General features: G+C 41.7%; 1 protein-coding gene across 4 annotated transcripts in view; it reads left to right on the top strand.

Annotated features, from left to right (window-relative positions):
• Positions 1-20,809, top strand: part of KIAA1328 (KIAA1328 ortholog) — a 172,043-nt gene extending 151,234 nt beyond the window's left edge. For all 4 annotated transcript variants that reach the window (XM_027885210.1, XM_027885217.1, XM_027885227.1 and 1 more), the window contains one exon: positions 17,502-20,809. In XM_027885210.1, the coding sequence (XP_027741011.1) occupies positions 17,502-17,721 (220 nt within the window). In that variant the 3' untranslated portion in view covers positions 17,722-20,809. The remainder of the gene's footprint in view (positions 1-17,501) is intronic.
• The last annotated feature ends 5,395 nt before the right edge of the window (positions 20,810-26,204 follow it).

Raw genomic sequence — 26,204 nt, forward strand, 5'->3', positions numbered from 1 at the left:
TTCAGCTCACTGAGCTTTTCTGCTATGGCCTTATCATCCTTACCTACTCCTTTATAACTTCATTTCCTCTTGGCTTTAACAGATACTTAGACTTCCTATTTTTTTATCTACTTAAAAGTGGGATTTGTTATTAGGCCTTATGCTTTCAGCAGGATAACCCTTAATCTTTGACTGGAATTTTTTATTGGCTTTGATTTTGGCAGATTTTTTTAATTGTGGGTTTGCTCTTTTGTGGTTTTATCTTGTTGAGGCTTTTGGTGCCCCCCCCCCCCATCCCTCCTCCCTTGGTCTATCAGTTTATTCATTACATTTTCTTTATTTTTACCTGACTGGACATAACAATTCACTGTTCCATTTAAACTGATATGACTCCATTTCATCCTTCTGAAGTGTTTCTCAATAGGTTGAATCTTCATTTTCAGAGCCCTAGCATGACTGTTACTTTTAACAGGCTTTCTTATTTTTATATTGTTTCCACTTGTGAAGTGAAAGGCTGCTGTAGCAACTTTTTCCCCAACAGTACGTACTGTATTGGGTGTCACATCTGAGCAGTGCAATAGACTCCTCCCGATGTGTGAGACATTTTGTGGAATGAACAGCACAACAGACAGGGACTCTTCAGCTTGGAAAAGAGGTGGCTAAGTTTAGGATATTACTAGAAGTTCATAAAATCAAAAGTGACCTGTGGAAAAAACAATTCTTTATTGTCTTGTCTACTGGAGAAACTGGTGGCCATCAAACAGAATTGTGAGATGGCATATTCAGAGCATGTAACACAGAGAGTTCATATCCTGACCTCTCTCCATTATTGTGTTCTTAACTCCACATACTCCAAGACTGACACTGTAGTTTTCTCAACTTCCACAGCTTTTTAGCTGAAGTCTTCCTTAATGTATGGATTATAATAATGGTTTTTAAATAGCAATCTATTTTTAAGTAACTGTCATCTCTTAACATCCTTGTTAAGACATATCTGATTGGGAAAAACCCAGTATCTGGTTTTGCATCTCAATCTTACCGTGTTACATTTCTGTCATTAGTTAGGTAGGACATAATAACAATTTGGGCCCTGATTTTTTTCCTGGGTAAGGTAATGAAAGAACCAAGGTATCTTCCTTATTTGTGTAGGGAAAGTCATGGTGGTGTTTCAGTATAAAGAACATTGAACTTTGAACCCTTGAACTAAATGTGGTTTTATTTTTTAGGCTTCCCAGCATTACTTTGGGGAACCCTGAATCATGTAGCCTATCTTCTAGCATTCTAATAGAGATTTGAAGGAAACAGGTGGTGTAGTCTCTGGTTACAGACCTTTGTGCAAGCTGAGCGCACCCATTTTTACTGTAGGTATGACTTCTTTCCCTTCCAAGCCCACATTTCCTTTTCAAAAACACATACTATTGACCATTGTTGGGTTTGGCTTTGTGGTGGGCTGTGGCTAGAGCACTAAAGCTCTCTCTTCAACATTTAGATAATCTTAAAGGAAAACAGTATCTGGGTGAGTTTTTTACCATTTATTTAGTTGTAGATACTGCTTATATTTAAAAATTAAATTTTTAATAGTGTTTCTAGCTCCCTGGTAATTTGGGGCCATGGATGTTAATTTTGATCTGGGATGGTGCTCAGTTTATGGCCCCTTAAGGGGGGTGGGGGGAAGTTATGTTATTTCTTTTAGTCTGAATGTGTTGGGAGGGAAATAATTTTGAAACATGATGGAAAAATAAACTTTTTACTGAAAATAATTTGTATCTTTTTTCTGCCCTCTACTAAGTTTGCTCTGCCTGTTTTAATAGTGGTGCCTCGAGTGTTGTTTTTTCACCTTTGGTTCTTCCCACCTGTGAGTTTCAAAGTGTTTTGCTTTGTTACATACTGCTGGAGAACATGGTAAAAATTATATAGTTGAAGATGTCCCTGCTTATTGCAGGGAGTTGGACTGGATGACCTTTAAAAGTCCCTTCTGACCCAAACTATTCTGTGATTCTGTGAAAAAAAATACTGTTACAGTTTTTTTTTTTTTCCTCTGTAAAAAACAACCAAAGACATTCTAGAGAACTAATATATAATTTATGTATTTAACAGCTTTTAAAAGATATTCTCAAAGCCTCTAATGCCATTGTACTTTTAACTTTCGTTTTTGCTTCATCTGCGTTGAATCATCTTTTACTGCTTAAAACAGAAATTGGGTTTATTGAAACATTTCAGTTCTGATTATTTTTTAATAAAGATGAAGAAGGCTAACCTAATGAAATCACTGGAATGAAATGAGAAAAATTTTAAAAAAAATTAATAAGCTGAAAACTTGAAGTTTTTATTAAGTCACATTTGGCTGTATGTTTCTCTGTGTGTACTGTCTTGGATCAGTAGGATGAGAAACATGTCTTGTAAAGAAAGACCTTTGCACTGTTAGGCTGACTTTTTCTGTTACATTTCCAGAAGGGTTACTGGAAACTTGTTACCAGTAGTTCTTACATGAGTTAACTTCTGTGCCTGTGATCACAAAATTGTGGTTTGAGATGAGTGGTAGGACTGAATTCTGATTTTTGAATTTTTTTTTCCCCCCCCATAGTTCAAACCTGTAAATATATTTTGTAGAATGCATGTAGGTCCTTCAGTCTGTTGGGTACCTGTGAGACATCATAATATACAAGCAGCTTTATGATTTATGAGTTTGCAGACTTTTTCATACTCTTAAAAACAAAAAGCTTCGTGCTTCATGCAGATTATCTGTTAATTCCCTGTGGCACTGTGTCGGTGTATCTGTAGTATGAAGGGTGCTGTTTGTAAGTGGCTTTGCAAGTCTCCAGTCTGATGTGGCACAGTCTTTTAAGTGTCTGTGCCCCTGTCACAGGTTCTGCCCAGAATTTTTCAAGCTCTTCTCTTGTTCCAATGACCTTGTCCTTGCTGAGGAGCCTATGTTCTTCCAGCACTGCCTTTTCTTTTTACTGTAACAGGTGAAGCAATTCCTAGAAGGACTTTAACAGGGCTCCAGCTGCTGCTCATCCCAGCTTCTGCTTGACTCTGTTAATTGCTCTGTGCATCCCTGTTCTTACCCATATGCTTGGAATTTTGAACCTGTATATCTGCCTCGTTTGTAGGCAACAAACCAACCTCATAAGAGAGTTGTCCTCTCCCTCTCCCTCCCCTTTCCTTGCCAAGTTCAAATCTCTTTCAGTCTTTTTCATGTCTCCTAATGGCCTCTCAGCATCTAGATTTCCAGGCATGAAAGAAAAGCCTGTTTTCTTAACTCAGCTTGCAGTGACAGCTAGATACAACTCTGATGAGCATCTTAAGGGATGTCTAGATCACGAGAACGTACAGGCCTGTTGTAATTATCTGTACATTTTTCTTGCTCCCTCTCCTTCTGTTTTCTTAAGAACTTTTTAGCAGCAGACCATTTCTACCAGTGCACAAACCGTAACATCACATGACATTGACTTTACTCAAACCAGAAGATTTTTGTGCCAAGGTTGTAACATTGTATCATTACTTCATTGTATCTGTGTGAAAATTTTAATTTCACGCCCTGTGGACTTCACTGTCTCTGTGCACTCTGATCGTGTTGTTGCATAGAAGGGTAAGTCCCTGGGTCACATTCATTTTGTAGCGTATATTTGGGGGGGGAGGTTTTTTGGTTGGTTGGGGGGGGTTTTTTGTTGTTTTTTTGGTTTTTTTTTTAAGTTCTATTTCTTTTGTGAGCTCTTGCTGTAAAGTCAGCTCGGGATTTCTGCCAGGAAAATATTTGCAAGCTTAAATACTAAAATTTTTTTTACTAAGTTTTTTACAGTGTGTCTATGATCATTTTATTAAAGAAGAAAAGCTTGTATAGGCTTTTGGGCTACACTATGATAAGTTCATATATGAATAGATTCAAGTGATTTGGTGAAGTATGTGGGAAAGGGAGGGAAAACCCTTGTTTAAATATATCAATAATCCAGTAATCCTGGTTTTAATGAGCTGCGAACCTTTCTGGCCAAAAGTCCTTCGTTTATGTCTGAGTTGGTTTGTGGAGCTTTCTGGTTTGCAGGCATTGGTATTTTAAGCTTCCCTGCTTGTACCGTGCCTGTATTGCAGGGGTAGGTCAGTGCCCAGTCCTTGATAGTCAGTCCTTGCTCTTTTGTCTGTGTTGATGAAGAACAGTACTTCACTACGAACTCACAGAGTAGCGGAGTTGGAAGGCACCCTCCAAGTCCCTGTTTGAAGCCGTCAAATCTGGTGTGTGCTGGTGCCTCCAGTTATTTTTCTCCAAGTTCAAGACCTGAAGTTTCCTGTTGTTGCATGTTGTGAGATTCTTGCGGGCCCATTTCTCCCGCCTGCTGAGGTCCCCCTCTGCACACTTTCTGGCCTCTCTCAGTCTAAGTCTCTCAGTCTATATTCTGAAGAATATGGGAGTAGGAGGCTTAGTTTCTTGAGCTGTTAAATGCCGTGCCTTGTTTCGTAGCCTATTAATGACCTTATGTAGTTTCTAACAGAATCATGACTGTCTGCAGGTGTGTGGTTATCGAAAAGTAATCCTACAGCGGCCGAGATCATCTTTGCTAGTTACTGCTGGGAATGAGCAAACTAAAATTTCACTTCCCAGCCCATCTGTTCAGCAGCTGAAAGTAGGTAATTTATCTCAGTGGGACACCTACCACCTGTGTAAAGTTTTTGAAAGAGGTTGTTAGCGTGCGGTGACTGCAGCCAAGGGACACCAGGCCTGAGCGCCTCTCACTCCGAGCCTTACTGCTGTTTTTTTCTGTAGGGTGCCTTACAACCTGGTACTTGCACAGTGTCAGAACTGTTCTGTGCCTATATTCCTGTGAAGCTTACGAGGACTCTACCTGCTTTGCCATACAACCTGCTCTGGTGCCGGCTGTGTGCAGGCCCCTCTTTGACATGCTAAACCAGGCACCACCACCATGTTGTAATTTTTACAGCTACTGTTTTATCTCAGTGGCTCCTCTTGAATTATGTATCCTCATCTTTGATGTATGAAATCTCAGCTGATTTAAAGATTACCCCAGAGAGTTCAGCACACCTTGAAATGAATGGAGTGACAGATAGTCCCAACCTTTCCATATTTGAGCGCCGAGTAGGAAGTTTTACAGCAGTTGGGTACTGGAATACAATTTTTATTAGTGCATTGTTTTTCCACATATGGTCTGCACCCAAGCAATCAACATGTTGGGATGCCAGCGAGCTCAGTTGCAATGTTTGTTCTCAAGCGAACTGGAGGGAGTGGGTTCAGATAAAGAGCTGGTGCATAGGGAGATTATGGGCTGTTCTCTTAGGAGCTGGGCGCCAAAGGTTTCTGTAGATAAGGTACCCAAAACTGTGTGTGCCTGTCACTGGGAGGTGAGTAGAACAGAGCAAGCAAATGCAAATCTGGCTGAGAAGCAGTTGCTATCTGATGTCAGGCTTCTGAGCACAGTATGAAGAAAACAGAAGCAACTGAGCATAAGCTACAAATATAATGTCAGCAAGATACAGAACCACAGTGCATATAAACCTTAAGCACGCTAGCCTATGAAGCATACTTCAGTTTCTTCAGTGGGTGTTGTGGTCGCTCTGCTCCCTGCAGGAATTAGACTTCAGATGAATTGCAAGATCCTATTTGCCTCTCCCATTTTAGCATAGCAGGCATAAAGTTACTAAAGTGTCATTAACAAACTGATACCAGTTGAAAGCTGAGAGCAACAAGCAGAGCTCAAGTTTGTAGTGTAGTCTGGCCAGAAAAATGGGCTTTTAGCAAGGCAAAGTATGTCTAGTACCTGTATTTTGACTGTTGCTGTACCTTAAATTCCTCTGGATTTCTACACTGTTTCAACGTGTTACCTCTTCACCACACTCACTACTTAGTTATTTCTACCCTTTCTCTTTTTCTCCCTGTTTCCTACCAAGGAACTGCTAGCACAAGCACAGGGTCTATCACCATGGCCTTGCTACCAGGGATCAGGAGCTGGGAGATGTTTGCATTTACCTCTGGAGTGTAATTCTGACTGATGGGTTCTTATCAGGTTTGCTAAGTCCATCCATCCAATTGTCTATTTCTGTTTTGAAGACTAAGCAACCATAAAGTTGAAAACCATGTTGTATTTTTGGAATCTGAAATTTCAGACAATGCACTTATGAATTATTTATGGAGAATGTGTTTTCAGTAATGTGTGGCATAAAATGGAATGAATGCGTATCCATACTTGCCCTGAACTCTCCAAAGTGCATGCTAATAAACAGAATGATAACCTACCATCACTTTTGCCCTGTAAGATTTACAGCGCAAGCACTTTTTTGTGTGGTTTAATTCAAGTCAGTTTGTCAACTTCAAGCTCTAGTGTTTTGTTTTAAAGTACAACTTGGTGAGTGATTTTCTATTACTTAAAGAAATCTAACTGCTTCCCCCCCACACTATTTCAACCAGAGTTAGTGTCTAAATTTTTCTAGTCGTGTTTGGCATAGAGCCACCCTAAGTTATGCTTTAATTCACAATTAGAAGGAAGTGGCAATTGTGCAAGGCAGCAAAAGTTTCATTTAAAGTGGCCATTATACAAGATCATGATTCTATGGAATGATTAAGATATTGAAGAATATTTCAGATATTTCTAGGTTTTTGGCCATTTGGAAGTGCTGGGCTTATTTAATTTTTTAAGCCTCCCTGAAACAGCTTTTTCCATAATGACAGTAACACAGAACTCTATATTATCACAACTTGATGTTTACTTGTGTCTGAATTGTCAAATGGCAACTTGTTTTCACTGATATAGCTGACAGGGCAGAGATAATTAAGAAACAGAAGAATTTGAGTGCTAGATTTGCTATTACACACTCCATGCCACAGCAGAAGAAATTAAGCTGACAAGCAGGATAGGAAGAATCATGCAGATCCATAAGAAGAGTTGCTGTTTAGGTACAGCAATTGACTGTAACATATTTTACCGGGATAGAGAGAAAAAAAAAAACCCAGAAAATAGAATGGTAAAATAAACTATTTCCAAGCATTCACTGAGACATCTTATTTCCAGAGTGTAGAATCTTGCACCCCTATACACCCCAGTACAATAAATGGCAGCAGGCAGGGAAGAAAGCCAACCCCAGTGAAGTTGTGGCAGAACTTCCATTGGCTTCCATAGGGTCATGATTCCAACCCAATATATACTTAAAACCACTGCAGCCTGATCTTGCTCCTCTGCTCAATGAGGTTTTAAATCTTGCACAGCTAGTTGCCGTTCTTGCCACAATGGTTAGAAAGTCAATGAAAGCTCACAGTTCAGTAACTAAATGACAAGGTAAGAAACTTTGGAATCATAAAATGATTATAAGTGCTTGACCTAAAACTATGCAGATCTCCCAGTGACTGTACGACTGAAGCAAAAAGTTGATTTGTTAGCTGGCAGGCTGGGACTTTGGACTGAGCTTGTGAAAAGGACAGGTTGCTAATCCATGTAAATGGTTATAGACTTTGCAAGCTATGTGTGGTGGGGTTCTTTTCCCCCTAAGCCATGCCTCTTAAAATTGTTTTGTACTTATTTAAAACCCACAGTGTTCTAGGGTGTAAGGTAATCCCAACTTTGCTGAAAGCATGCTGGGAAGAAAAGATGAAACATGGAAAAGGAAATCAAAACTTAGGAGCAACACCAAGAACGGCAGAGAGGAAGTGCAGAGTTGCACCATGACTTACATATGCAACCCTTTGTCAGAGGCTTTAGTACATTATAAAAGAAAAAGCACAATTTTTAAGATGATTCATTGAATTAGAGTTTGCTTTGAGGGGAAAGGTGCTTGGGGACAAACTTGTAAGAGCAAAAAATTGAGAAAAAAGGCTGTTAAGGCAGGAGATGTAGGGGGATGAGGTATGGCAGAAAAGATGATGACAGCTTAGTTTTGGCCCAGAACAATAAAGGGTGAAGATCTTACTGAAGATATGCTGTGATGACAGAGTGCTTAAAGGGAATAAAAGCTAAGCGTGCTCTGAAGTGCAAAGTTATTATGTAATATCACAGCAGAATCAGGGCCCCAGGTGCTGTACATATACCGAGGTTCATTTTCTGATCTGAAGAGCTTTCAGACTTGATGAGAGAGAAACGGGTGTGTGGGAGGGGAGAGAAGGACAATACAAACAGAGTGATTGCAGAAGGTGGTTGTTAAACTCCATGGTAGTTCCGTGGTTCTGTAATTTCTCTCTTTTATACAAAAACTTCATTCTAAATTATTCTTCTGTCAGTGGCAGATCTGATTTAAAAGGTTTCTTTACTTCCCAGCACTCATGTCTTTGTTCACCCTCCCCTTTCCAGAATTATTACAAGCTCAGTTATGCCAATTCAGCTGCAGCCTGCAGCCATACCTTAGAAGAAATAATCTCTGGTGTTTCTTGTTCTTGGGGTTTATTTATTTATTTATTTATGATTTAGCTACTAAAAACATACAGAGACAAAAACAATGAAGAAGCCCTTTGAATTGTGTTTGGCAGGCTGGTAACAGGCTAGCAGGGTATGAGGAAATAATAGAAAAGGCTGAGTACCAGGAGCAAAGAGGTAGGATAAATAAAGACTGGGAGCATTGAGATGGGAGTGTGGAAAGATGAGGAGAGCAGGTTGTTGGTCTCTGACCAGCAGGTAAGTGAGAATGGCCTGTTTGTGCAGCAAGGAGGAATGAGAGCAGCAGTAACTCTTATTTTGGTAATGACAGCCAGTTGGATGCGATCACAGGTGAAGCAAGGGTGAAAGCTGGGGAAGAAAAATCTCTTTATCAGCCCTGCCTTAGGGCTCAAGTTTTCTGAGATGCTGTTGCTGGACCTGGTGTCCTTTAGTGCACTGGCTCTGCTTGGTATGCAAAGGGCCAGGGCCAAAGCAGCAGTGCTCAGCCCCTTTCAAGACCAAGTCATCTTTAACTCTTTACTGCTGTTTATCACGCTGGGAAGGGAGGCTTGTCCCTTAACACTGCCAAGCACAGCATATTTTGGTTAGCAAAGGTGTGATGCTGTTACTCAATTCTGCTGCCTCTCTCCAAATCCTCCTGTGCAAAGGCTGTAATCTCTGATGCTGTTTTCCACAAGATTTAGTGATAGTTGTGAGTAACCCCAGAAAACAAGGCATTGAATTCATCAGTGCTGTAGGTCTTGCAGCACACAGTGATGTGTTGATACACTGCTCTGCATCACATACACATAAGAGAGGGACCTGTGGAGCAAGGAAGCAGCAGCAGAAAGGCTGAGTGTGCACAGAGAAGCATTGCGTGAGTGCTGGAGGGAGCTGATCTCCTCTCTGTTTCAGTGTAATCCCTCCAGGGGATATGGTGCTTATTTCTGGGTGATTGCTTACTGGAAAAAAAATTGTCAAAGATGGAAGGAGAGTGGCAAAATCTGTTGCTATGCTAGAGGTATTGATTTATGAGAGAAGATTAAAATACGTGTGGCTCAGATAAATGTTGACTGAAACTGGAGCAGAACAGAGAAATGTAATATTGTTCAAATACTTAAGGCGTATTTGCACCAAAAAAGAAGACGAATTTCTCAATGCCATGCCAGATCTTTAGCCACAACTAATAGGGTGAAGCTAGGAGGAAGAAAATCCGCTTTATTTATCTCTAGCTGACTATCAGAAACATATTTTTATTCATGACACATACCTTTTCCTCCTACCAAACTCTGAAGAAAAAATTCATGGAACATTTGTGGCACTTCCCATACTATTCTGTTCTCCTTAATGGTATGTTATATATTTCCCATTGGGCTTTGGCTTATCTATTTTGACAGTGTGCTCTTTTGGAGAGAGGACTGCTCTTACAAGTGCTAGTACAGTTGGTCCCCTTGATCCTGATCAAGGCCCTTTAGGTTATACCGTGGCCCATAAATAAGTAATAATGGTAATGATAGCATGAGATATATTTAGCTGTGCAATGGCTTCCCAAGGAGAGCAGAGAGAGGCTGATTGTTAGCAACAAATGTGAGGAAGCACACTGTGGGGAACAGTTCTGTCAGCAGGGAGAGGGCTGGATGATCTAATAAGTCTTTTCCTTCTCTAGGTTATGATTCTGTGAATACTGCCTCGGAGAGCTCTCTAAAAGTCTCTGATACTATAAGCTCTCTATTACGTGGGTGTGGGTTTTTCAGCACTCCGGGAGGCTCTTGCTGAGGACAGTGTATAAATATATTCTGTTTTACGTTGTGTGATATATTTTAAATAAAAGGCTCAGATATTTTTTTAATTGCTTTGAAATATTCTGCAGTCTGATCTTTTTCTTTAAGAATTAAGAAACTTTGAGATGCTCTTGGAAAATGCAGACCCGTTACAGGTGAGAAATACATCCCCACCTGGAGTTGGTTTAAATACAATGAGGCACTGTTGAATTTGCCTCCTCCTGTATCCCACAGTGAAATACCTGCTCTGAGTCCCAGCCTGCCTAAAAGCAAAATGAGAATCTCAGGCTATCCCAATCCCTTTTTTCTGATTCTTGACTTGAATCTTGTTCATTCTTGTGATGTTTCGGCCTCAAGAATTGCCCTTCGTGTTCCTTTTTTTGTGTTTTGGTGTCTTGACATTCAGTACATGGGAATATCCCCCCAGGGTGTATTTTGGTCACTGAAGATGCAGTTCACATGTGAAAGGCAGGGTCCCCTATCTTGAATTGTGGCCTTTCAGGAAACAGCTGCAAAGTCAGCTTCTCTATCGCAGCTTCTCCATCTCTTCTCTTCCTACCCATTCAGCCTCTAATGTTCATTGACATAGTCATCGCAAGTTTCCTGGGCCAAATAGGATGCTGGTTAAAACCTGGATTATATTCATAGAACAGGGAGGGGAGAAGAAAGAGTATGAGGTGTCAGCTCTGACCTCTGGATCCTGATTCAGTGGACGTGATGTGTTTGGATTTTCACAAGGACTTTTCCAAAGTTCCACACAAAAAGCTGTCAAAGAAATCAACTTTCTGCAGGGTTGGAGGACAAGTCCTTCTATGGATTTATTGGCAATTAAATGATAGCAGGCAAAGTGACTTAATGTTCATTTTTCATGATGAAGAAAAGTTATCAGTGGGGTCTCCCACAGGAACCCACTGAACTGGTTCTTCACCAGGGAGCTGGAGAAATAAATGAACAGGAAAATCTCCTGGGTGACCTAATAAATTTGTGGGTGATACTAAGTTTTTTCACATGGTCCAATGAGCATGTCAACTGCAAGAAAATAAAAAAAAAAAGCAGTGAATAAAACCATAATTTACCTAGGAAAGAGTTATCAACGTCATGCCTATGTGATACTGAACTCAGAGCAGGCCGTTAGGATTTTGGAGTACAAAGTTTCCTAGAACTTCACAGAACTAGAGGATACACAAATCTTGGTGCACTTGCATTTTGATTCTGGTTGGTCCTTTGCTTCTCAAGAAAGATGTAGTGGAGGCTAGGAAAGGTGCCCAGGACAATTAATTTGATCAGCAGGATGAAGCAGCTGTCATTTAAGGAGAGACCAAGAAGCTGTGATTTTGGATAGGAAAAGACTGAATGAGAAAATGATCAGGGTTTGCAGAATTGTGAAGGTGATGGGGAAGCTGAAGGTGAACAATTTTTTGCCAGATTCCACCAGGTAAGAGAGACTAACTGCAGTCAATCCTTAAAAAAAGCATTTACAACACTAGTAAGATGCAGTTAAAACAAAAAACAAAAGTTTGTCCTTCACTAACAATGAACTTCCTGAGCAGACTGTCACAGGACATTGTGGAAGCTGCAGGCTGAAGAAGGAATTAGTCAAATTTATGGGCAATGAGTTGGTATATATGGATGTTTTTAAGGACAAGCCATGGAGATACATCTCGCATCCTTTATGCAGTAATTGTGGATGCAAGAATAAAGATGTCAGAGAGTGGTTAGGACTCTTTAATTTGGGTCTTTGCCCAAAGAGCTTGGGTTAACTTGGGCGTGGGTGATCGATCATCACAGTTGTTTCTTCCAGATAACCTGAGGTTGTATCCCTAGTGTGGTGTCTTCAGGTTTCAGGTAGTTTTGACTGCTGAGGCCACTTCTTATCTGCATCTGTTATTTCTCTGCTTTTATTTGCCCTGTTTGTTTCAGTCAAACAGGGGATTCGATATTTGCTCTATCATAACAATAAACTATTTAATTTTCTGTAAAATGGGCCTGTTCCCTACCCCTTGAATGTGTTTTTAGCTGTATTTAGCATTTGTAAAGTGCTCAGGGGCAGGCAGTGTTTTATGAATACAAAATAGTGTTAGGCTTTGTACTTAGGCACAATACTGTACCGTAATTCAGAGGCAATTCATGTAACATTAGTAAATCACTTTGAACTTTATGTTGAAAATATAAGCAGTAGTATAAAAATAAACCTTTTTATTTCCTCTGGTATATACAGTTAAATAAAGTAAGCCTATACAGCTACTAATCTCCAAAGCCATATTACCAGTATGCTTTGTTGAAATGCCATCACCTTGCAAAAGACATTCCATGTGTTTTGTACACATTTATGGTCGAAGAATAAATTTTCAGAGACTGTAAATGAAAAGATATCTCTGAATATAGTGATCAAGTAATATCTGACACTGCTTGTTTAAAGAAATATACATATATCTTACTGCCAGAGTATTTATGACTCTAATAAGTTTAGTTATTTTGCCTCATGGGGAAATTCCTGCTCCTCCAAATATCAAACTTGTTGAGGTTGTGCTGTTTTTTTTTCAGGAAGGAACAAATAATATTATTAGTTAAATGGGACTGCACAATATGAAAATACATTAGTATAGTTTAAAAATTGGACATTGTGTAAGAATTATAATATATTTTACTAGCAATGGGAAATAGAAAAACATTAAAAATTCAGTGGTGTATCCCAAATGTCTAAATAAATACACAAGCATCATTGTTCAGCCCATTGAGGCAAGGATGCTCAGTGGTTCCCTTCGAGAGCACAGTTCTTTCTAATATCCTGCACAGTGATGAGTTCTGTGCATCACTCTTGCATAATTTGACCATTTTTTAGGTAGTGTACACTGTGGGACTCTCTGAGCTCTGATTGCCCCATAGGTTTTATTAGAAAGAATACCAAGTGGTTTCAGGTGATTTCTCAGCAACCATCCTGGGAAATAAGTGTTCTTATGGTTCCCAGAGCATCAGCCACATTAGTGTGTTTGTCACAGAAATGTGAAAGTCTTCCTTCCCTTTTGATTTGGAAACACAGGACAAAGCAAGATGCACCTGTAGGTGTTCAGAGAGCTGTACTCCTGCTGCACAGGCAGTGAAAGAGAAATACTGTGGAATGAAGGATTTGGCTTTGTGCCATCTTGTGTTTATTTTTTTACTGTTTTCCTTTTTAAAATGTGAATGTTTAATGATCTGTTCTGAATCATAATGGTTTATGATGTTTCCTGTTACCTTAGTGGTAGGCTACAAAACTCCCTTACATTAAGAATTTGCAAACTCCACTAGATACTTATTTAATTAAGAGCTGGCGCTGAAAGTTTCTAATAAAATTTCCACAGGGGCTTTAGGGCCTGAGGAGCCAAATTTCCAGCAGCCTGTGTTAGTAGTGCAGAGGAGATTAAGTGAATCCTGTCTCAGCACTGTGCAATGCCTGACCAGGATGGATTTAGCCACCCATGTCACAGTTCTGCACTGACCCAGCTATACCAGCTTGATCCCAGTGGTCCAAACCTCTCAGATGGTTTGGTCGTCTCTGTGCTGCTTTCTGAGCTGTGTTTGGAGTTTTATGTTCTACAATAAAAGCAAAGGTGAAATGTCTTCATTGGAAGAGAGCTTCAAATCTTACCTTGGTCTCTTCTCTCTCCTCTCATCCCTGTCCTCTTGCACATGGCCTTGCCTTCCTCCTGCTTTGTACACTAATTCTTTGTGTTCCCTCTCCCGATGGCACTTTTGAAAACTTTATGATGATTACTTTCACCAAACTTTGTCTGTCTAAGTAGTTAGAGTTCTAATCCAAACTTGTAGACCATACAAATTTTCCTCTCCCATGATGAAACATGCAGACTTTCAAGCTCATGAAAGTTAGATGAAAAAGTATACATGGGGGAAGTGTCAAAACCAGAACAGACTTAGAAAAAAGATTATTTTCCAGTCTGTTGCGGAGATGCTCTTTCCAGCACACTGGCAAATGTACCAAAAAGGTGAGGACAGACTGAATTATCACCATCCTTAAAGGGGCAGTTGCCCATGTCGTTTTCCTTCTGTTGAGAGGGCAAAACCCATCAAAGCAAATGAGTGTAAGAATCTAGCACTGATGGGACATTTCTTTGCTTAGCTGAACATCTAGAAGTGAGGAGTTTCTGTCTGTGGCTTAATGTTCAATGCTGGTACTTCTGCAGAACTTTTGGGAATTTTTTCTCCTTGGGAAGCATGAAAAATGCAAGGGGACCCTTGGCTGTTTGTTTGCATTAAAACAGCATTCATAAGCCAAGTTTGCCAGATCAGTTTCCCTGTCTGAAGTGTTCTGACTCCTGAATGCCTGATTCTGAAGCTTTGACTTCACTGAAGCCATTAAGTGTTGCATTAATAATAATAACAACCACGAAGCCTGTTTTTACTTATGCATTTATTCAAGTCATGCAAAGAATACATACCCTGGTTTTTTAGAGAAAGTTTCATTACAGGATTTGAGCATTCTGACTGTGTCTCTTAAATATTAGGATACAAAAAAAAAAAGGTGAAAAATTTGTCTTTGCAAGTTTCAAACCATTCTAGGTCTACTCTGTTGCCTCCAGCCAGATGCTGTCTGATGTTGCCTAGACAAACCAGGGCAAACCATTATCCTGGGATTAAACACTAAATACCTGCAAGGAGCATTCTCTTTATCAGATAGCGCTCTGTTAGCAGAGTTCATTCACTTTATTGCATATATAACTGTGGTGTCAAATAGACTGATTTACAACACCTGGTCTTTTAAATAATCTTTGCTATTTGCCGCGCTTGTAATCTGCCAAATCATTTAGCCTTCCTGATAGCAGAAATGCTGTAAAACTTAGATAAACCTGCAGAAGAAATGAACTCGGAGGTACTGCTGAAATCTAGGGCCTGCACGTTTGCTATAAATGCACTGGCTGGTTTGGTTTCCCCCTGCCTAATCTGTGATTGAATGTGGCTGCTGGAGAAATTGAAATTTTATGATAGCACTACCGTCAGAGGAGATAAGCATTTGTATGCTAGACTAGATTAATCTAAAAGGAAGTTTTAGGTGTGGCTAATGAAACCAGTGTATGTGTTAACTGGGTTTCTTTGGGGGTTCAAAGCATATGTCTGTATCTATACAGAGTCTAGTCCAAAACTTTGTGTAAAAAGTCTCGTATATCTATGTGCTAGTTCTCACTATCAGTGCAGCTTATTCCATTTTACATTGGAGATATCTTTAAGGAGCTTCACTTTTTAAAGGGTATTTCTGAATCCTAATACAAACTACAGACCCCTCTGAAATGGTCTTGTTTGACTACCCAAAACTCCATGTCCTTCTGAACTTTTTGGCAAAAGATATTTGCTTAGGGTTAGCCACTTACAAGACCCATTTGAAACAAAAGCTGGTGGTTTTTTCTTGGGTTTGTTTGTTTGTTTGAATTACTAATTTTTTGCTATTAGGAGTGATTTAAACAGACAAGTAATAGAAAGACACATAGCTTTAAATGTGAAAAAGAAATCTGCAAATTGGCTTTTTGACATGCAAGCTAGTACATTTGAAGGAAAAAAACCCCAATCTGTAGTCAAACAGGGGAGAGAGCCCTGTGAGGCAGTAATGTCAAGCCAGTCTGTGTTAGAAATGATGGTGACCATCAGACTAGAAGAAATAATAAAAACTGAAGGAAATAAAAGCATTTATGGAATAACTTCAGTGGTCACCATTAACACCAGTATTGAACCATGAGTACCACTGTTAACTCCTTTGAGCCAAGGAAGCAGTTGTGTGTCTCAGACATAACAGCAAGTGGTGACCTTGTCGTGGACAAGCATTTGTCATCTCAGGCTACCCAGGGAGGTGGTGGAGTCACTACCTCTGGTGGCATTCAGGAAATTGCTGCACATGGCACAGAGTGCCGTGGTCTGGTTGACAGGGCAGCAATCGCTCACAGGTTGGACTCGATGATCTTGGAGGTCTTTTCCAGCCTAAATGATTCTGTGATTCTGTGACAGTTTCCTGATGATAGATGGGACATAGCACTCACTGGTGGAGATAATGAAGGGTGTTTTGCCTGGCATGGCTAGTTTAGGGAAGGAAAACCTTTTACCTCCTGCATGAGGCTACTGGACAGCACAAGTAGGGGGTCTGCCGTTGGGATGTACTTTGGCCACTGCTAATCTTTCACATCAGTAAACTGTTGTGAATGTTCTTAAGAATTTTTCATCCCATCTGAGTTGACAGACCTACCCCAACTGTATTATTTGCTTAGTCTGTCTAGGTTCCTATTGCCATGAAAGGAAAAACAGAGGATATTCTCAAAGCAGGAAACAGCTTGAGGTGTTTTCTCGTGCTATGAATTAACTCTTTTTGCTTCCAAGAGAAGGACCCTATGGGTGCAATCCACAGCACCAACTTTCAGTTGTTCAGTGTTCTGTGCCTGATAGTCTTTGAACACGTGAGTTACCTCAGGGTTGGGAACATCAGGCAAGTTAGTGCTAACAACAGGATGGCACAAAGGGGACTTTCGGGTAAAACTCTGGAGTGCTATCTCTTGGATATCACTCTTAGTTATCATTTAGATATCACCAGAGAACAGCCTCCCTGGGGAAGCAGTGGAAATGGTATTGTTTAAGACATTTAAAATTGGACAGGAGGAAATATATTGTAATGATCAATCCTGTGCTGGTATTTAGATCAGGTCTTGTCTCGTGTGAATATTAATAGGAAATCTCTGTCTGAAGTAACTGCCATTATTCAGTGTGCATTAGCAGATAACGCTGGCTTGCGACCTTCCCCCACATCTGTACTCCCACTTAAAGGACAGCCTAACTAATGCTTACACCTTTGCCTTTTCTCTGGGTATCTTTGTATTGCCTTGCTTAGATCCTATTCCTTGAGCGCTTCCACCAGTCAGACTCCATATAGTACATAGAGATTTACAGGAAGCACATGCAGTTTGTGGCAATAGTAATAAAGTCTCCTGCTGTTTTCAAATCCCTGGGAAACTAAATCAAGTGTAGAGGTCTATTAAAAAAAAAAAAAAAAGGTGCAGCATGTCGCTTTACCATTACTGTTGTGGGTCTGCTTTTTACCCACTCTGTGTGTTTGGCTGTCATATCTCTGAGGTCTGTATTCAGTCTCCAGAGTGCAACTACGACATTGCACACCTCAAATGGAAAAGCTGATGAAACAGCTTAAAATAACCTGAGCACCCATGGTTTGCTCACCTCTTTTCCACTACCTCTGTGCTGTCACTGCTGACGGGAGCCCATACAGCAAAATTCGTTCTGTGCTGGTGGCCCCCACCAGGCAATGCAGGTTTAGTTTGATTTATGGAAGCAGGAAGACTGGATTCAATTCCTGCATGGTGCTGAGATCTTAATGGAGCTCTGTGTTCTTGGTGTGCCTCTGTAGGTACGAAGCCTGTCTTCTGGACCTGGTTGAAGCGCTGAGTCCGATATCTGCCCCGGGACAACCCAGCAGAGAATCTTACGACAGGAGCAAAACGCGCACGCCTCGCCGTGTGAGCCGAAGGCTGTCGTCGTCGTCGTGGTACCAGAGCCCTGGCAGCTCCAGGAGCAGAGCAGAGGAGATGGAGGAGAGCCGGCTCCTTGAGGAGATTTTCTTCATTTGACACAACTCATTGGTCTACAGCCAGTTTTTAAATTATTTGAGTGACAACCGCTTGTTTTCCCTCTTCTAAAACACAGCTAATTATCATGCAGTTTCATTTTGGATTTAGTAATCATGATGCAAGTATATTGTTGGGGTAGGCCAATCAGAAAGCGTTAACTTTTTTTTCTAAACCTTTCATGTGCCAAGTAATCAATTTAAAATAGAATTTTTTTTAATCTACAACATTTTCTAATAGATTGAAGTCACAGTTTTGCCAGCTTCATATCGGAAGTATATTTCATTATCGATTTTTTGGCTCTAAAGCAGTTTGCAAGAACTGCCTAACATTGAAGAACCAGCATGTTCGAAGTAGATTATTTTCTAATTAAACAAGTCTGTTTAAAACTTGGCATATTATAAAGGTACAAGCACTTTATTACTTTTTCACTGATTTTTATTATCTACTTTTTTCTTCAACATTCTGATATTTAACATGGTGAGTTTTTAGGGGATATATCGTAAGCTCAACTCTACAGTGTCTGATAATGTTAATAGATGATGTTGCTGGTTGATGTACTAGGCACCCGTTTGAATTATATTCCTCTTTAAATCAGTGCTATTTGACAGAGTTTATGTGCTTGGTAACCTAACCCTGAAATAGCAGAACAGAGTCAGACATTGTAGAGGTCCAAAACCTATTTGATGTACTCTTCAGGATGAAATACATAGTAGTTGTAGTATAAGAGCAGTCTTAAGACATTTTCACTAACTTGCACTATTTTGATCCTGTATCCAGGCTCCATTGTAAATAAGACAAATCAGTAATTATTTCCACTAGCGGCTCGCAAAGCACATTTTCCTGCCAGCTTTAATTATTCATGCTGTATCTATTTCAGTTTATTTAAATGCACTTCCATCTACTGCATGTACTTGGTTATTTAAAGAAATGTGCCGAATTGGTAAAAATGACTGCAGATTACAGGATTAATGGTCATTTTCTCCACAATGCAGTGTTCATATTTTATTGTAACAGTAGCCACCGGCATGTGTTCCTAGAAATATGAGACTAAAATACTCATTTTGCACAGTAAAATTGCAGCGAGGGAAAGGTAGAATTGAGCCAGCGCGGGCAAGTTCTAGGCCATTTGCTCCCAAACACCGCTTCGTGGGCCGGTACCGCTATTCAGACGGTCTCTTTAGGCAACCCTGCTTATCTTAATGGCAGGGAGTCGCTGTGCTGATCCTTGGGGTCTGGCTGCCGCCTGCCTCCCTCACGCTGCCTCCTGTGCGGTGTTCGGTGCTCTGCGAGGAGCTCGCAAGGAGCACGACGAGAGCGCTGGTGCACCTGCCCCTGGCAGCACTGTGCTCTCGTGGCAACGAAACACAAGGAGGATGAAGGGGAAGAAGGAACCTCAGGTTAACTCTGGGCCGCTTCGCTCAGGCCCAGTTCCTAATCACCAGTTAGGTGATCCTGGTTTTGCGCATCCCAGCTGAATTTTAAAAGCTGCTTGGAGGAGTTTAAAGGAGGGAAGCAGCATTGCTGGACCAGAAAATTACTACTGTGGAAAGCCCCTCTGTGGTCTGTCCTGCTTTTAGTTAAGTATTACAGTTCTTTGGAATATGTCCATCTGCTGTTGAGTGTCCTGCTTGTTCTACCCCCTGAGCCTCTGAAGGCACAGGTTTGTGCTAAGAGCCCCAAAGATGTATTCAGTGCCCTGACCCAAGTATAGCGGGTGGGGAAATGTTTTCTCATTCTGCTGGCTGAGTAGTCTGCTGCTTGAAGAGGGCAGGAAAAAGGAGGAGAAAGAAGAGAAAAATGTACAAAGACCAGCAGGAGGACTGGGGATAACTGTCATATAGATCTTAGGGTTTGGGGTTTCTTTACGGAGTTTTTTTAGTTTTGTTAGTGGTTTTTTTGTTAAGGTTTGGCATTTATAAAGAAACAGTTCTCTGATTTCAGTCCAATTGCTTCTCTTCTCTTTTCCAGTTTGACTGAAACTTTAATTGCCTTTTCTAATAAGTGCTAACTGACCTTTCGAAACAGCAAAAAATACATGCCTATTTCTTGAAAGGTGCCTTTGTGTACCCAGTCAAGAACACTACGTGGGAGCATTCTGTTCTTTGGTTCTTTTGTGGGTGCCAATATTCAACTGCTTTGCAATTCCTTATGATCCATTTTGTCCATAAGAATTTGTAGTTCTGAAGGTGATTTTTGACTTGAATCTGTATTTTGGTTGTAGCTCTTTTTGAAAGGACTTTGTCAGGTGTGTGGGCTCTATGCTCAAGGTGCTGCCATCAGTCAGAGCTACACGGGAGGCATACCTTCATGAAGCAAAGATTTCTAGAATAAAGATGGTTAAAATGTCTGATGGGTGAAGACCTGTATGCTTTAATTCTCTGTGAGATGTGGACAAAAAAACAAAACCTATTAATTTCATAGACCCTGTGGAAAATCATTTTTTATAATGCTGGCTCTTGCTCTAGTTATCAGCAGTACATTAGGAATAGTGTTTAGCAGTCAGTGCAAGCAAAGATATTTTGCCATGAGGCACTACAAAGTTGAAGTTATTAAAACATTTATAGCCTTAGAAAAAAAAATCAATGATTGTCAAATAGGAAAGGACAAAATCAGTAGTTGGGACTGGGAGGGGAATTGTTTTCCATCTGCTAAAACAGCAGAGGAAATGCAAAAATTAAACTAGCAAAAGCAATCCTTGACAGTGTCCTTTTAAGTTTAAGCTCCTATATTGGGAGCTGCCGGTGGGAAGTTAGTCCGGCCATGGACTGTTTGTCCAGAGTGCTCCCAGTGAATATTGTCCAGCTGCACATCTGGATGTGTTTTACGTGAGGCTTTGTGGAGTGACATGACTTTTCTAAGTCTCCCACCCACGCCTTCAGTTTTTGTCCTTCCTGAGAGGTTCATACACACACTTGATGTCTGTTTGTGTAGTTATTGCTTTTGTGCTCCTTGCACACCATGGACCTGTAGTAATCACACCTTTCTCATGTCTAGCCTCTCCAGTCTTGCTGTTGAATCCTGCCTTGAGCATGTATTTATATATGTATGTGAGGTCTTAATCTAATAAATTATCTGGGAGTTTAATTTATCCTTCCAGACTTTTATTTGGCTTATCTTGTTGTTTTTGTCCAGCTCAGACATCAGTACTGCCATTGAAAATGTGTTCCACTTTCTACATCGTCACATCATGTATGTTGTGAGTCTCCAGATTGCTAAGATACATGAGGAACTCGTTTTAAGCCTCCTCTTCATCTCCAGGACACAAGTCTTGCTATGAGAAGGAGCAAGACCTCCTTTGGCACAAGAAGTAGGGGAGAGGTCTCAAAATACGAAAGAGAAGAGATTGGAAGAGCCAGCACCATGCTTCAGGACAAAAAGGAGGAATTAAAGAGTAAAGGATGGAGGTGAAGGCAAGAAAGGACAAATATGCAAGGCAGAGAACTGTACCAGAGGAGGTGTAGGTGACGTGGAGGTGAGCCAGAGGGTAGGGATGTGTTGTTAAGCTATAGTAAAGAGATAAAGGAGAATTGTAAGTTTATATCTTGGAGTGAGAAATGTCTTCAAGCACAGGTTTCCCTTACAGCTTTATGACTCCACACCCCTTTTCCAGGTCATGTTCCTGCATTTGGGGAGCTACTGTCCAAGGGATAGTTGGCAAATGAGGGAAAGAAGGAAATCACCTTGACCTAACTTAGTTGCTCCCCTCTAGAGAAGCTGGACAGGGAGGCCAGAGCACAAGGAGGACAGTAGTGCAGAACCCATGTATAACCCAGGGCATGGACTGAATTTAATTGCTAGCAATGTATGGTGACTTTAGATGGCAGAGGAATGTGAGACTGGATGTAGCAAGAATCTGAATAAGGGAGAAATAAACAAAACAAAATTTGCAGTGATCCAATGATCTGAGCAGGTTTGGTGTTAAAGAAGAAGAGGAAAGGGCTTAGCTGCACTTCAGAGAAATTGAGCCTGAGATATCCCTTGAAAGTGCCCGTGAGCCTGGGGTTAAACTCTAAATGTTGCAGCAGAGATTTTCTGAAATACGACCTCCAGGCTGTATTTGAATTTGCACCATCTGTGGGGGAGAGAGCACAGCCTGGTTAGTTAGAAACCTCCTTTTTCACTGTTACTAAATTTATGAAATTGTGTGCTAATTAGTGTATGATTTATAAATTTACATAACTGCATGCTACATAAGACAACACAGAATACTGAATGAGGTGATTTAAACCAGCAGAAGCAGTGAAATCTGCTCTGACTGGGTGGCTTTCCTCTGGAAAGTGCTTCTTGTGATCCGTATCTGCCCCACTCCCTGCATCACTTGAAGGCTTGTCTGCTCACAATGACAATAAATGTTGTACAATGTTGTAACTCCATGTAGATGAGAGACAACTACCCTGAGCATCTGTGGCATGGCTGTGTAGCAGAGCTTTCGTGGTGATCCTTGGTGTTTGGAAGCAGAATTCAGCTAAAAAAGAGCAACAAACTGGCCTGGTCACTTTTGGTGCTTGATGAGTCCACAGTTCGCAGAGGGTGGAACAGCACCCCAACTGCAGCATGGGAATGGGGATGTGGGGCAATTGGCCTTGTTTCCCAGCTCTGGGGGAGCCACTTTGCCTCCCTCTGCATCAGGTTCTCTTGGTGAAGTGTGTTTACCACCAGATCTCAGAGGGGCTGTGACTTATATTAGTGCCTATAGCAGAACACACTGGATGTATCCACCAACACTTTGTCTGTCAACTGCAACCTGTAAGAGCAGAAGCATATGGGCCAGTCATTCCCATGGAACAGAAGCTGAAGCTCTCAGACTTCATGTATTTTGAGGCATGAAGGGGTCATTTCAGGCACTGGGGAGCTAAACTGGAGAAACTCAGATGTCACTGACTGGTGAAGCCCTAACATATGTGAGGTGAGAGATGCGCAGATGGTCCCAGCAGACAAACTAATCCATGAGCTGCAGTGAGAGCCATAAATTCTTAGTTTCCCTAATTTGGGAGTCATCCTGACTACGTGAAAAATGACTTTTCACTCATGGCATTCAATAACTAGTCTTGGAGTGTAAGTTCATTCTTTCTGGTCTCCTCTCTGCAGACAAGAGGAGAGTGAAAAGCTGGAAAAAGTCATCTTTCCTGGTTGCTTGCTGGCAACTACCTTAAAACCTTGAAGCATGGATTTGATTAAAGCAGTTATCCAAACACAGTGTTGAGTACTGTGAGCATTAAGGACAGCGTGGGAACTCTCCTCTGCTAGACCTGATAAGGAAGGAAAGGACAAGAAGAATTCACAGGCACAAAAGCTGGTTCTTTCTCGAGTTAGGGCTGACTGTGAAGAAGCTGGAATTCAAATTTTAAAAGTGCCCTGTTAAAATCTTCCAGCATTCGATTATTCTTGCTGCAACAAAACTGCCTTATTTTGAGGATGGGGTTATCTACCTTGAAATTCCAGCTGCTGGACTTTGTTGTGGCTTTGGAAGCAGGATTGCAAAGTTCCCATGTTGTCAGACAGTGAGTACCCCAAAGGCAGTGATAAAATCCTAGTCCAGCCTTCTGTTTGCCAAGATGGCATCCTTTATGGCTTGTGTCCTAATGTGTGCTTTCCAGCCCCTGGGTTCTTTGGGGGGCCTGTTTCTGAACTTTATTATTTAAGCTTCTTGAAGGGTTTACGCTAGAGCACAATGCCGAGTTTCAGGTGCTGTTGATGTGAAATGGTGACAGCGTGGCCTCGTTCTGCGCAGCATTTCCATTTTGGCACTTTCAGGAGCCTTTTTTGGAGGTGTTGGGCTCGGTACCTGGTCTGGTTGCACTTCAGATCATGGCCCTATTTCTTGAAGCAGAAATTCTGTAAGTGAAACCAGGAGATCCTGCTAAATTTAGAAGAGTTGAGGACGAAGGAATCGTGAAGTAGAAATACCAGGCAGAAAGAAAAACATTGCAGGATTCAATTTGGGATGGAGCTTGAACGTGTAGGTGCAGCACCTGTGAACTCAGACCCCTTGAAAACAGTCTGACAGACACATGGTTGATGGGATGGGGCAGACCCAGACAACACAAACTCTTAGAAGGGGACAAGTGAACAAAGCAGGAGGCAGAAAAAAAAAAAAAAAGACGAGAAGACTTTTGAGCTGCAGGTGAGAAGGCGATGACATCTCTGAATTGCAGAGTAAATGGCTCCTTGTCAGTGGAGCTGGTGCCCCTCTATTTGAACTAGTGCCTTTAGCACAGGGATCTCATTACCAGAGAGTTTACTGGCAGATTGGAGAGATTTCAGTGAGGAGTAATAAAAATGATCAGGGACTGCTAGAATTGACATAATGAGGAAACAAGATGAGAAGAGTCAGATATTTATAGCTTGGGTGAGAGAGACAATTAAAAGGTGGGGTGGGAGATGGACTGGGTGACCTGAAAGCCTTGTCTGCTTCTAATAACTCCTTGTTGTCTGCTATACGGAGGATTTGAATTTACCAAGGCTGTCAATCTGCCTCTTAACAGCCCTAACTTCCCATGTTGATAAGCTCAGGTGGGTGTACTCTGGCTGTATTGGCAATGTCAGAATGTCACTGGTACTGTCCTCTGTTTAAAACAGTAGTCATCAGCCATGTTGTGGGAAAAAATTGACACGATGACAAGTAAAGGGGAAAAAATTAGACCTTCATAAAATAAAAAGCCATAGAAGACCTTGCTGAGAGCAGGGCTGATTGGGAAGGGCTCCCTGGTTGTTCAGCTGATGATGCTGAGCTTTTCCTGCTGCCCACAGGGAGGCCTGTGCAGTAGGAAGGTCCCTGGGGAGGGAGCAAATGGGAGCATTTTTCTCTGTGAGCTGGCACCCAGCTGTGCACACAGCTGAGCAAAACCTCTGCTCTCCAGGACACACAGATGTGCACAGGCTGTTGTCCCCAACAGCTGCTGAGCTCCCCTGACAGCTCCTGGAGCAAGTTCTGTGCCAGAGAGAAATCTGCCGGTCCCACTGATGGCTGCAGCCGCCTGTGGGGTTTCACTTCCCTCCCTGCTGCCCCAGTGCAGTGGGACCCAGCCCTGAGGGACAGGCAGCCTCACTCATGGGTATTCCCGCACCTGGGCAGTGTTCAAGCAGATTTTTAGAGCCTTAGGTTTGCTCTGGACTTGAGAGACTGCAGCAGAGCTGGAGGCAGCCGAGCTGGAGACATCCCAGTTCCTGGCTTGCAGTCAAATTAAAGCACAGCTACCGAAAGCAACAGGGCTGTGTTTGTTTGAGGCACTTTGGGGAAATATCAGAGCGGTGCTTGTTGAGTCTGGTGGTGGAGTAGCCGCTCTGTTTTAATGATACCTGTGTGCAAAGGCCACAGCTGCTGTCATCCTTTTCACATTAGTCTGACTTTCACAGAACAGACATAGCCTAGGGTGGTGGAAGGGAGAGAAAGGTGACCAAAAAAAAAAAAAAAAAAAGCCATCCATTCCATCCATTTTTTCACTGCTTTTTCCGTCCTTCTGAGCTGCAATACCAGTCTCTGGCTGAGCAATAGTAATCTTAGCCAGCGTACTGTTGATTTAAGCCTCTTGGATTTATATAACTTTGGAAATGGTAAACTATATTAATTTGCTGTGTTTTCAAGGGAAAGTTATTTATTGAGAGACATTTTTAACTCAAGTGCCAGGAGCCTTAAATCATTATAATAAATTCATGCTATTCAGGGTTTCTTACATTGTAATAAATTTGTTTTAAACATGAATGAGGAGATCCATGATTTCTTTAATATACTGTTCTGTATTTCCTTTCAAAATGACACAGCTCACTATATCAAGTGGGAGAATAATAGTGAGAGATTTACAGCACTTAAGAATAACACAGCCTGGAAATGTGACATGTGAACCAGCATGGGGCAGGGGGCTGGAAGGTGCAGGGAGACCCCCACTGCTCCTGGAGGCACTGCTGAGAGTGAAACATCAACAACGGGTCAAGATCAGCCAGTGAAACCAAGAGCTGGGTGGGAAGCTCCCTGCAGGGTGGGAACCACAACACGGTCTTGTCTTTGCTCCTGTTTGAATGTTCAGCGAGCCTTCAGAACACCTGAAAGGTGACAAGGACCATCTGCAGTCACCTGGGAGGCTGACCCAAAATCAGAGCAGGACTTGAGCCAGAGCTTTGCTTCCCAGCCTGGGGTCTTCCTCCTCTTCCTGACCTCGGAAACCTGCCACAGCCTTTTCCCAGGGAGCTTGTCTGCCCTGGCTGTGATGGTGGGTAGCAGACCCCTCAGCGGTGGCCAGTGGCCTTGAAGTGCCACGAGGAGGCATCAGGTGAGCGCTCAGATAAATTTTGGTCTCTACTCTTAATCCTTGACCCCACCATTAAACCCCTGCTGACCCTCCTGCTCAGCATTACACACGTGGAGGGCTGTGAACACACACCATAAAACTTGGGGCTGGCTTTACACCAACTCCTCCCAGTTGCACAGGGGCCCTGTGGGCTGTCACAGGGACAGGCTGGGCGGTGTCACAGCCGGGGTCTGAGAC

This window comes from Empidonax traillii, unplaced genomic scaffold, assembly GCF_003031625.1.
Source record: "Empidonax traillii isolate 1590-97213 ecotype Southwest subspecies unplaced genomic scaffold, ASM303162v1 scaffold10:size5872457, whole genome shotgun sequence".
Lineage (NCBI taxonomy): Eukaryota > Metazoa > Chordata > Aves > Passeriformes > Tyrannidae > Empidonax > Empidonax traillii.